The 12,766-nt window shown below is 41.3% G+C and overlaps 1 protein-coding gene across 3 annotated transcripts in view; it reads right to left on the bottom strand.

Moving 5' to 3' along the window:
• The window catches only part of ace (angiotensin I converting enzyme (peptidyl-dipeptidase A) 1), a 56,700-nt gene extending 44,520 nt beyond the window's left edge, over nt 1–12,180 (bottom strand). For all 3 annotated transcript variants that reach the window (XM_060939556.1, XM_060939555.1, XM_060939554.1), the window contains exons 1-7: nt 11,774–12,180; nt 5,660–5,830; nt 5,338–5,425; nt 2,470–2,613; nt 2,147–2,338; nt 1,978–2,075; nt 1,586–1,758 (exon numbers count right to left, since the gene is read on the bottom strand). In XM_060939556.1, coding sequence (XP_060795539.1) covers nt 1,586–1,758; nt 1,978–2,075; nt 2,147–2,338; nt 2,470–2,613; nt 5,338–5,425; nt 5,660–5,830; nt 11,774–11,995 — 1,088 coding nt within the window. In that variant the 5' untranslated portion in view covers nt 11,996–12,180. The remainder of the gene's footprint in view (nt 1–1,585; nt 1,759–1,977; nt 2,076–2,146; nt 2,339–2,469; nt 2,614–5,337; nt 5,426–5,659; nt 5,831–11,773) is intronic.
• Between the last annotated feature and the right edge of the window lie 586 nt (nt 12,181–12,766).

Here is a 12,766-nt window from a genome sequence, read left to right as displayed (position 1 = left end):
AATCCTGATTATTGATGATGTTTGCTGGAGGGCTCTGGAGTATCCATAATGTGCATACAGAATGTTATAAATGTTGCATGTATTGGAGAGTGTTGTGGTTTGGTTACATGAAACTAGCATTGTGTTAGTTGTGTTATCATCGTGCTATCTTTCTTACGGTGTTCACACATGCGTCACACATGCCTTCTCAATTGCTTTGGCTCATTTGCATTCACTTAGTGTATTTATGAAAATAAAACAGGATGGTTCAGCAAAACACCATGGATCACTTGCAAAAGTTCACATCTCTGGCAAAACAGTTTACCTACGTGTCAAAACTAAATTCTGTTGTGAATAATTTGGGATTTGTCCATGTTATTTTGAGTGTCATTTCAGTTTCTAACTGAAAAAAAAAACTTTATTTCTGACTGGCTGCTAATATTTAAAGAGTTAAATCTAAAACCTAATACAAGCATTTTAATTCTCATCAGTCTGTGGCAGTCAGTCTGACAGTCTTTGACAGTTAGTAGGGGTAGGGCTTTCCTTAGGTGGGGTTTACATTAGACCGTATCAGCGGATCATCAGATTAACGTTTTTAAAACGATTAGCGTGCACACAGCAACACCAATACACGATTCGCGTGCACACAGCAACGCCAATACACGGATACGCTCGGCTCCACAGGCATCCTGCGCTCCAAATCACTCCGCCCTGAACAGCGAGTGCCCTCTGGAGGGTGCGCACTCCGGCCCTGCGCAGCTCACAGAGCGCGCGAGTATAGCGCACGAGCAGTGATTCGGGACTGAGCCGCTGTGTGTGTGATCCCAGTGCATATCGGGCATGCGCGTCACTTACCACTTGCAAGTGGAAGGATGGCAAGCCTAAAGACAATCATAACTACACAATGGGCAGTATTTGCATCAGTATTTGCACTATTTTCATACTTTTATACTCTTTAATGAAAGGTGATACGAGGCGGAAGTCCGCGCCGTTTTTCAGCAGTCGCATCACATGACCAATGCCAGCGAATCAGGAAGGTGGATGTCACAGTGACGTTGTCCAATGACGACACCAGCTAGAGCTCAGCACAGCGTATCCGCGTATTCTCAATGTTTACACAGCACCGGAGCTGACACGATCTGGATTGAATACGTGGACCCTGGCGGATTCCCATTTCCCGGCGTTTCCAGGCGTTTTAATGTAAACGGACAGTGCATCCGCGAAGAAAACGAGACAGATACGGTCTAATGTAAACTTGGCCTTAATATCATGCAAATGAGCACCATTATGTGCCCTCCCTGCACCTGGAGTAAGTGAGAAAGAAAACTTTGAGGGCGATTTTCTCCCTTTCCTGTTTTAAGAAGTATGCACTTTCAAAAGGCCACACATTCTTCAAATATTGTCAGATCTCCACATGGAAGGCATCATTGGAAAGCTTAGAAACTGTACTTTCTGAATCTGTCAATAACTCAAAATGCCCCCGGGCATAACATGTGTCCCTGGATTCTGTGATCTGCCACATTTTTTTCCACAATTTTATGTTGTGAAATGAGACAAATTACTGTATATGTGTATTTCAGTACATAAGTAATCAGACAGTGCTCACCTAAAGTCCTCTCGGTTATAAAAGTCCCATGCAGAAGCATGGCAAACCACCTCTTGGTCTCCAGTGGGCTTCTCCAGCATGGACTTATCCCAGAACTTTTGAGGCATCTCGATCAGACCAAGAGAGGTGAAGAACTCTTCAGCTACCCGAAACATATGGGTAGCATTGTATCCCTGTGAAAATGAAATTCAGTTGTCATTGTCAGTATTACAGTATTCTCCAGTAATCTGAGCGCGCTTTGTAAATACCAGACCTTCTACAAGATTTTGGCTTTCATATCAGGCTTAGTCAAAATCTTAGTCTAATCTAACTTGCTTGATCTAGCTAATCATTTGATGCCCTGGATGAAGGAATGGTATTCCCTGGAAAATTAATGTGGACAATTAACTTACTTTGGCAACCATGGTGTTAGACACATCCACACTGGGTTTGTTAGGGAATGGGATCATCAAGTCATAGATGTTGTTCCAGCTTTGTGCCCACATGTTTCCTACAGAAACCAACTATATCAGTATCATTCTTTCTGTAAGGAGCAAGCCCTAGTGCATTATAGGAACTGACCGAGCAGATGGGCAGGGATGGGGCCTTTGAGATTGATGTACTTGGGGCCATAGAAGTTATACAGCTTGCGACGGACAAAGGCATGCAGGTTCAGGTAGAGAGGCTGTAGCTGATTGAACAGGTCTTCCAGGTCCTGCTCAAAGTTTGGAGACTCGTACCAGGAACGCCAATAAGCACCAGTGTCTGCAAAACCTGGAGAGTACACAAGCAATTCAGCTCATCCTTCTAATGTCCTTCTAACATTCTTTGAACATTCTTCTCCGTTTTCTGTCCCCCATTCAATTTCCTACATGCTCTCTCTGAATGTAAAATGTCATACTCACCATCCATAATGGAGGCATTGTTGCTGAGCTTAACAAATTCAGGGTAAAGGGGTTTGAGTGGTTTTCCAGAGCTGTTGTGCCAGCCTTCCCAGGCGTATAGGAGTTGTTTGTAACTCCGTGATGTGGCCAAAATATGTGTCAACTCTAGAAATATACATAAAGCAGCACTACCTTAAAAAGTGTGAAAGTTGAAATGAAAATAAGTTCCATGGAATCTTCAGTCCATCCATTATCCGTAACTACTTTTCCTGTGTAGGGTCACAGGCAAGCTGGAGCCTCTCCCAGAGGTAGGGTACACCCTAGACAAGTCACTAAATCATTTCAGGGATGACACATAGAGACAAAAAAAAAAAAATTGACACTCATATTTATGGTCAATTTAAAGCCACCTATTAGCCTAACCTGCATGACTTTTTGGACTGTAGGGGAAACTAGAGCACCTGGAGGAAATCCACAAAGACACAGGGAGAACATGCAAACTCCACACAGAAAGGCCCCCATCGGCCACTGGGCTCAAACCCAGAACCTCCTTACTGTGAGGTGACAATGCTAACTACTACACCACCATGCCTCCGGAATCTTGAGTCGCTATTCGAAATTTGAAATGGTGTTACATGACCATTAAAGCTGTCACAGAAGAAAAGAAGAAACATGCTTTGTTTCATTATTGAATTTTGTTTTATTATCACCAGGCTTGTAGTATTCAAGTCCAGGACTCGGACTCGAATCCGACTCGTGCCCTAATTTTAAGGACTCGTGACTTGACTTGGACTTGAGCACTGATGACTCAGACTTGGACTCGGACTCACGCATTAACTGCATTCAGATTCGTAAATTGGAGACGAGGACTCGGATTTTTCTTTATTTTTTGTAACATGCCATAATAATTTGGCATAAGATATTTATATCTATATTAATGTTTGTACTAATTTCATGCAAAAGTGTCACACCTGCGTGCCTTGGCACATGCATCAGATAGACCCTTGGGCACGCTCCGGACAGTGCGCACGCCAAGCAGACTCTCACACACACACCGTAAACGACTTGCACCTGCACAGGATTAAGGCGCAATCAACGCGCCTATATAAAAACTGTGAAAACACACTTTGCGAAGTATTGAGTTGTGTTGCTGACACATTACCGAGCCTTATTTCCTTGTTTAGTTTCCTGATCCCTGATTTCTTGTTTCTCGTCTTTGATTCTGTTTCATGTCCGATAGCCTGTTTGTCCTCGCTCGACCTACTGCCTGTTTCACTGTTTTACGATTTTGCCTGCCGTTCTGGATTGTTTACCTGTCTTCACTTGTATTAATAAACACACCTTCTGCACTTACATCCGTCTCCCAACCATCTCTGACAGAATACTTCACACTCCCTAATAAAGAGAAGCACATTCGCCTGTTCATACGTCATGTTCAGGAACAAACTAATGTCAGTGGCGCTGAAACAGACACTGTCAAATGGTACAGTTCTAGTCTCGACTTGGCTCAGTAGTGGACTCAACTCGGCTCAATAGTGGACTCAACTTGGACTTGACTCAAATTGTTTTTAATGACTTGGACTTGACTTGGACTTGAACACTGGGGACTTGAGACTGGACTCAGACTCGACGTTTAGTGACTCGGCTACAACACTGATTATCACATTATTGAATGGTTTGTTTCATTTATTGAATTGAAAAGAAAGAATTTACAAAAAGCCAAAAATATCTTGAGGTCATCTGCATATTTTGACACTTTAATGAAACAGATGGCATGTTGTAAATGTATGGCTTTAATCAACCAGTGTCTATGTTAAAATTAGCACTGTGCCCCTTCACAGAGGAAATGTTGGTTTGTGTGGTTTTTGTGCTATTCCACTTAAAGGGGCCAGCTCACCTTTCCCAGAAGCCTCTACGCTAAGTAGCGAATCACCATTTCTAATGCCATTGTTTTTCCACACCAATGTGCAAACAATCGGCAACAATATGGCAACATCCTAGGCCATAGGTCATAAATTGTAACATAAAATTGAAGATATTATGCCAAAGTACATATGTTTGAAATTCTTTTGACCCATTCCGTTTTTGTTACAATGGAATGGTTATTCCATTGTAATGGACTAGAACCAGCCATGGTCATCTCATGGCTGGTCACAAAGGAAAGAAAATATCAGGCATATTGTATTCAAAATTCAGCCTACTACACATGGATGAAGAAAAAGTTCAAAATGGGTTTTGAAGGGATCACAAACCGAGAATTTTCAGAGGTTATGCTATAGCACACACACAGTAGCCCATATGTAAACAAAAACAATGCACTGGATCCTGGGAAGGGTGAGCGGGCCTCTTTAAATGTTGTGAAAGATTTAAGCATTCTGCTTCTCCCTTGTGGGTGTGCCACTTAACTTTTATTCCTCATTTGCATCTCCGAAAGATAATGCCAAATCAGCAAAATGGGATACTGCCCGGGTGGCACGGTGGTGTAGTGGGTAGCACTGTCACCTTGCAACAAGAAGGTTCTAGGTTCGAATTTGCTTGTTGACCTGAGCCTTTCTATGTGGAGTTTGCATGTGCTTGCATGGGTTTCCTCTGGATGCTCAAGTTTCTGCCCACATTCCAAAAACATGCAGATTAGGTCAACTGGCTACTCTAAATTGCCCATAGGTGTGAACATGAGTGTGAATGGCTGTTTGTCTCTCTGTTATCCCTGTGGTAGATTGGTGACCTGCCCAGGGTGTACCCCACTTCTCACCCGAAGTCGGCTGGGATTAGTTCCAGCGCACCATGATCCACAATGGATAAGCGGTATAGATAATTAATGAATGAAAATAATACTTCCCATTACATAAATAAAATTTGGTTGCGAAAAGTCAGTAAACATTTACTTACTCGGATCTAAAGACCAGCACTCTTCTGGTTTAGGACACACTTTTGCAGTGGAATAAATGCTGTCCATCTGACTCTGAATGGAATTGTACTAAAAAAAAAAAGAGGCATTACAGTAATTGCTTTCTTTGAAACTGGAAAGCAGTGTAATTAAAAAAAAAAAGTAGTGAGTACTGCGTTTATAGCCAACATTCAAGATCTCAAACTACAAGAATGTGATTTACAAATATAGCATCATGTTTAGGCAGAATGCAATTGGTACACTTGTGGAAAGTTGATCAGATTAATATTTATCTCTAGTTTGGAGGATAGCTTGCAGACTAACCCTTTCTCGCTCTGTGGGAGGAAGATTGGCAGGTCCCAGGACATTAATCTTTTTGATGAGGGTCTTCAGTTTTGGATCAGTAAAGGTATTCAGGAGTTCATCAGGGAACGTTGCCTTAGCCACCTTTCCCCATGCTTCTGCAAAACTTTGCTTCTCCAGATTTGCCAGCACCTGTGCAAAACATCAGATAAGAACATTAGAGAAGAGCAGCAAAATTGCAATTTACAGCATTTCCTCTTTAAACTGCTCATGAACCAGTACTGAGGAGAAGTAAATTAGTATCACTTCTTGTTGTGGCACCCAGGGAACCCATCCACCTCTGAATTGCACTGGATGGAGTTGTATATTCGAGAAAATGACTGGAGTATTACTGTATAATTGCTGTCATTTTAGCTGTCCTGTGTCTTGTGTGCAGTGAAACCATTTTTAATCTTGTGCTGGATTTGAATTGCCGTCACAATTGAACTGTGTGTCAGATACACATCTGTGCAAGTTAAGAAGTGAATACACTGTGTCAGTGTAATTCAACCTAATGTAGCTAGCCACCCACTGTATTTACATTCTTCATTGAAAGAGGCAAACAGTGTGACCTTTACCATATTACATTAGCTAAATGGGAATAGCCATTAATGGAGAACCAAGTTGGAAGCCATGCCAGGAATATGGTCATTGTTGAGTCTATGGTCAAAGATAAAGCTTTTTCGTGATGCACTTAGGATTTCTCTATATTAAATACACAAAAAGACTCTACAAAAGCATCAGAAACAAATATTTAAAGGAATAGTTTGGAAGTTACTTGCATACATGCAAAGACAGATTTGTTACATCCTGCTGGAACAAGTGTGGCACTGAGCACCTGTGATTCTTTATTCTGTTATGTTAAATGAAGAAGCTTCACCCGCCACTCATAAGTCAATTCTATGTCGCCATCAAGATTGTGGATCTTTAAAGACTACAATTTCAACCCAAGCTTGGATTATCTCAGTTGTTTCCACCACTGATTAAGAAGAGGAAAGAAAATGACAGTCCATAAACATTAACTTCGGCCTCGCTTTGTCTTGATCTAGCGATCACATTTCCATGACACCCAAGTTAACAGGACTATTAGAGGTTCAGACCATGTACTTCCTTTGACCTAAACTTCTGAGGATGATAATCATGGGCACATTTTCTTCTTTCATCACTTCCAAGACCTTGATCACTCTGGTATTTAAAAAAAGAAAGAAAAAACAGGGTTGTTTTTAAGGTGGGGTCTCAAAACAACTACAGGAAGAGGAAGAGAATGGAAATTGGTTCATCCTGTTTCACTACTAAAGTTCAATCTATACGAAAAGGCCTTGTTGATATCTGGTATTAATTGGTAATAGATATGCTTCCTTGTCACATTTACATTTTTACTCATTCTCTATTTCTGTCCACGTTTGCCTGAGATACTCTCTATGTTACATACAACCCCAATTCCAAAAAAGTTGGGACGCTGTGTAAAACGTAAATAAAAACAGAATGCAATGATTTGCAAATCATGGGAACCCAATAAAGTATTTCATTGAAAATAGGACAAAGACAACATATGAAATGTTGAAACTGAGAAATTGTATTGTTTCTTGAAAAATATATGCTCATTTTGAATTTGATGTCAGCAACATGTTTCAAAAAAAGCTGGGACAGGGGCAACAAAAGATTGAAAAATTTGTGTAATGCTAAAAAAAACTAATTAGGTTAATTGGCAACAGGTCAGTTACATGATTGGGTATATAAAGAGCATCCCAGAGAGGCTGAGTCTCTTAGAAGTGAAGATGGGGATAGGGTTCGCCGCTCTGTGAAAGACTGCGTGGGCAAACAGTGCAACAATTTAAGAATAACTTTCCTCAATGTAAAATTGCAAAGAAGTTGTGTATCACATCATCTATGGTACATGATATCATTAAAAGATTCAGAGAATCTGGAGAAATCTCTACATAAAGGACAAGGCTGAAAACTGACATCGGATGCCTGTGATCTTCAGGCCCTCGAGTGGCACTGCATTTAAAAAAAAAAAAACATGATTCTCTTGTGGAAATGACTGTATGGGCTCAGGAACACTTCAGAAAACCGTCATCTGTGAAAACAGTTCATTACTGCATCCACAAATGCAAGTTAAAACCAGATATAAACAATATCCAGAAACACCACCACCTTCTCTGGTTCCAAGCTCATTTATGATGGACTGAAGCAAAGTGGGAAAACTGTCCTGTAGTCTGATGAATCAAAATTTGAAAAGTCTTTTTAGAAATCATGGACACCATGCCCTCCAGGCTAAAGAGGAGAGAGACCATCTGGCTTGTTGTCAGTGCACAGTTCAAAAGCCAGCATCTGTGATGGTATGAGGGTGCATTAGTGCACATAACATGGGTAGCTTGTACATCTGGGAAGGCATCATTAATGCTGAATGATATATACAGGTTCTGGAGCAACATGCTGCCATTTAGATGACATTTTTTTTCGGGAAGGCCTTCCTTCTTTCAGCAAGACAATGTCAAACTGCATTCTGCATGTATTACAACTGCATGGATCCGTAGTAAAAGAGTCTGGGTGCTAAACTGGCCTGTCCGCAGTCCAGACCTGTCACGCATTGAAAACATCTGGTGCATTATGAAGCACAAAATATGACAAAAGAGACCCCGAACAGTTGAGCAACTGAAATTGTATATCAGGTAAGAATAGGACAACATTTCTCTTTCAAAACTACAGCAATTGGTCTCCTCAGTTCCCAAACATTTACAAAGTGTTGTTAAAAGTAGAGGTGATGCAACACAGTGGTAAACATGTCCCTGTCCCAACTTTTTTGAATCATATTGCTGTGTCAAATTCAAAACAAGCATATATTTTTCAAAAAAACCAATAAAAATTTATCCGTTAATTACCTCTGCCAACTTTGTTGGAGGAGATTGTTTTAGCCGCTCTTTGTTTGTTTGTTTGTTTGTTTGTTTGTTTGTTTGTTTGTTTGTTTGTTTGTTTGTTTGTTTGTTTGTTTATCTTTTCCCAACATACTCAAAAAGTCGTGAACAGATTTTAATGAAATGTTGAAGAAAAGTGGGGCATGAGCCAAGGAACAATTGGTTCTATTTTGAAGCAAATCTGGGCATGTATGTGGATCCAGGATTTTTTTAGTTTTTGTCTGTTCCCAGCATAACTCAAAAAGTAATGAATGGAAATTTGGTGTACAGCTTTAGTATTATCCTTGGTTCAAGTGATTTGATTTTGATGTTGATAATATTATCAACATCATATTATATGATTAAAGCTGGGTTTTCTCTTCTGGCAATACAGCTTTGGTGTATGCGAGTGTATAAACTTTTTTGCAATATTTGAGAGTTTTTTCGAAATTCACATGTTTCCTTTGCTTGTTTTTTAGTTCGCGATTTCATATTGTGCATTAAGCAAGTTAATGGAAACCCACCTATGGACAAAACTGAGCAAAATAAAATCCAGCGCAAAGGGTCATATAACTAATTGATCTTTTGGTTAAACAGGTCAAGAGAAAGTATCCAAATTCAAATAGTATATTTTACATGGGATATGAAGAGAGAAAACCACATGTGATAGGCAGTGTTTTGCCAATACCTTGCTGTCAATCATGATGCTACATTAATAACTAATGACTAATCACAAGCTCACTATACAGTATGTTATTATGTTAGGTACTACAGTTCATCCAATCAGTTAGGTTTCTGGGCAAGCAAAACATGCGACTGGGTAGCACACTGGAGCTTTTACTAGTCCGGTGGGTTAGCAAATATATTTATGATTTGTCCAACCATGTCATATTATTATGCCTACCATTAATCTGACATTCTGACTCCAAATAATGTATGTCACACTACAAGATGGGAAGAAATGAACTTCTGTTTTCACTGCTGTAGTGTGTAGGTGCTGGGATTTGTTGCTTCTACATGGCTGTGTTTCTTCAGTACGAATTCAGTCCCACACCTCTGCTCAGGACAGAGGCGCTTTGATCACCTCATTTGATCTGTCCAGAACAATAGACATCACATCAGGTGGGCCCCAGGTTAGGCTCAGTGCACCACATGCCTCTCTTTGGTTTGGTTCTTTAGATTTCAGCTCTTGGGAGTGTCTTGTCAAGTTCTTGGATGATGGGCTGAGGTCAGAGCACGGTCACACCTGTTGGGCGTAACAGGGTTGGGCTGTTGCCCGCTTGCCCAGCTGACAGTGTTAAATAGTGTTGGGACAGCTGTGTGGAAAGTGAGAGATTTTGCAAGGAGATGCCTGGTGGGAATGTGTGTGTGTGTGTGTGTGTGTGTGTGTACTTGTATGTGCTACATATTGAGGACCAGAATACACTTTTAGCCAACAGAGTTTGGATGTCAGAATTTTTGGAAAGTGAGGACATTTTGGCTCTGCCTCATTTTTTCAAATGGCTGTTTGGGGGTTAAGACTTCTTACATTTTAGGGTTCAGGTTAGAATTTGGTTTAAAGTAAGGGTAAGGGTTGGTGTTAGGCATTTAGTTGTGATGATTAAGGATAGGGTAAGGGGCTAGGGAATGCATTACGTCAATGAGAGTCCCCACAACGACAGAAGTACAAAAGTGTGTGCGCGCGTGTGTGTAAATGCTACATATTGAGGACCAGAATACGCTTTTAGCCAACAGAGTTTGGACATTTTTGGAAAGTGAGGACATTTTGGCTGGTCCTCACTTTTTCAAAGAGTTGTTTAAGAGTTCAGGCTTTTTATGTTTTAGGGTTCAGGTTAGAATTAGGTTTAAGGTAAAGGTTGGGGTTAGGCATTTAGTTGTGATGGTTAAGGAATAGGTAAGGGTTTAGGGAACGCATTACGTCAATGGGAGATCCCACAATTATAGAAGTACAAGAGAATATGTGTGTATGTGTACTTGTACATGCTACATATTGAGGACCGGAATATACTTTTAGACAACAGAGTTTGGACATTTTTGGAAAGCGAGGACATTTTAGCTGGTCCTCACTTTTTGAAAGGGCTGTTTGAGGGTTAAGACTTTTTACGTTTTAGGATTCAGGTTAGAATTAGGTTTAGGTTTAAAGTAAGGGTTGGTGTTAGGCATTTAGTTGTGATGGTTAAGGACAGGATAAGGGGCTAGGGAATGCATTACGTCAATGAGAGACCCCACAATGACAGAAGTACAAGAGACTGTGTGGGTGTGTGTACTTGTACGTGCTACATATTGAGGACCGGAGTACACTTTTAGCCAACAGAGTTTGGACATTTTTGGAAAGTGAGGACATTTTGGCTCTGCCTCACTTTTTCAAAGGGTTGTTTGAGAGTTCAGGTTAGAATTAGGTTTAAGGTAAGGGTTGGGGTTAGGTTTAGTTGTGATGGTTAAGGAATGGGTAAGGGCTAGGGAATGCATTAGGTCAATAAGAGTCCCCAGAATGACAGAAGTATAAGAGTGTGTGTGTGTGTGTGTGTGTGTGTGTGTGTGTGTGTGTGTGTGTGTGTGTGTGTGTGTGTGCGCGCATTCCTTTAAGAGAGTAGGAATGCCCAACCTCTGCTTCAGCATCAATCTCCTGTTGACCAGCACATCTTTACTTTTTCTGTGCCCTCTACAGAATACAGTACAGTTGCATATCGGCTTTGTGATTTTGGACAGTAGCAAGCAATTGCCTTACCAGTTATACACATGACTGACTTTTCATTTCATCATACACTGATACCATTACACATTGAGAAGCTGTTTCTCATTATCATTTTGTTTCCCAGAATAAATTACAATAGCAACCTACAGCTGACAGTTATGATGTTCACATTTTCCAGATTCTGGTTAAGTTAAACATAGGTCCCCTGAATGTGTCATGTGATAAAAATAACACAAGGAACCATAAATATGTCATTTTATGGCCAGCTATTACATCAGGATGGCTTTGGAAGACAGACTGGAACCTTACCATCTGGAAGGCGATGGTTATAGTGGTGGCATTCTTGCAAACGTCTTTCATAAAGCAGCAGTCATGTCTGTATCTCATAATATAAGCTTTGAGGACTTGGGCAGCTTTTTAAAGCCAGACACATGTGACACAGAACTTAAAGATTATAATAACAACCACAATGACAGAGCATCTGACATGCAGCATGACTCTTACCTCTTGCTGGGAATTGTACTCTGTCAGGTTGGTTTTATACGTCCAGCTTGCCTCTGTGCTATAGTAGAACACTTGCTCAGCAGTCGAGTTGTAATGATTCACAAACTCATTGGCCCCCACCTCTGTGGAATCGTAGGTCCCAGGCTGCCACTCAGGTTTCAGAGCCACCCCGACTCCGATTAGGGACAGCAGCAACATGGCCCAATGCACTGTGGGTTCCATGGAGTGGAAAAAGTGTCGAGAAACTCCAAGTAAGAGTGCAAGCTAAAAAATAAACTGGGTTGTTGTATGTAGCCCTCTGCAGAAGTGTGTTTGATGCACACACCTCTGGATGGTCCTTTCCAGTGGTTCTCTTTTTCTATCTCTCTCCCCCCCTCTATCTCTTCCTCTTGCCCCCTTCCCCTGCCTGTCTGTCTGCTATTCAGGCTTGGAACGCTCACAGCCGGCGCCTTTTAAGTGCCATTTAACCCAGCCCACAATCTCTAGCAGCCTTCCCCTCACAAGCTGATGGGGAAAGGGTTCAATCCCTCCTTTCACGCCCCCTCCTTCCTCTCCCTTCTGTCTTTTTCTTCATTTCTCTCAGCTGCCCACCTTCCTACTATCAAAGCTCTCTCTCTCTCTCTCTCTCTCTCTCTCTCTCTCTTCCTTACTGCCTACCTGTCTGTCCTTTCTGGTTGTGCTGGTTAGAAAGTGATAATGGGAATGTGCAAAGCTTCTGAGCCTAAAAGCCCTCACTGCTGCAGCTGCTATTGACGATAATAGTGTCACAGGCAGAAAATGAGCTGTGCACTCACTCCTCAATCACCGCACTCAAAATCTGTCAAACAGCTCAATCTCTCGCAGCTTAAAGTGGAAGGGAGAAGAGTGTGGATTGGTGGCAGGGAGATATTTGAAGAAAAAAATGAATGTAATAGTGATAAGAACGAGAGCTAAGAGGGCCCTGTGTGATTTCCAGGGGCATTTTTTCCCCCTTAATGCCATTTAGTCAAAGAG

This window comes from Neoarius graeffei, chromosome 14 (genome assembly GCF_027579695.1).
Source record: "Neoarius graeffei isolate fNeoGra1 chromosome 14, fNeoGra1.pri, whole genome shotgun sequence".
In the NCBI taxonomy this organism is placed as follows: domain Eukaryota; kingdom Metazoa; phylum Chordata; class Actinopteri; order Siluriformes; family Ariidae; genus Neoarius; species Neoarius graeffei.
Note: the sequence above shows the minus strand (reverse complement) of the source record. Positions and strands in the feature narration are given on the sequence as shown.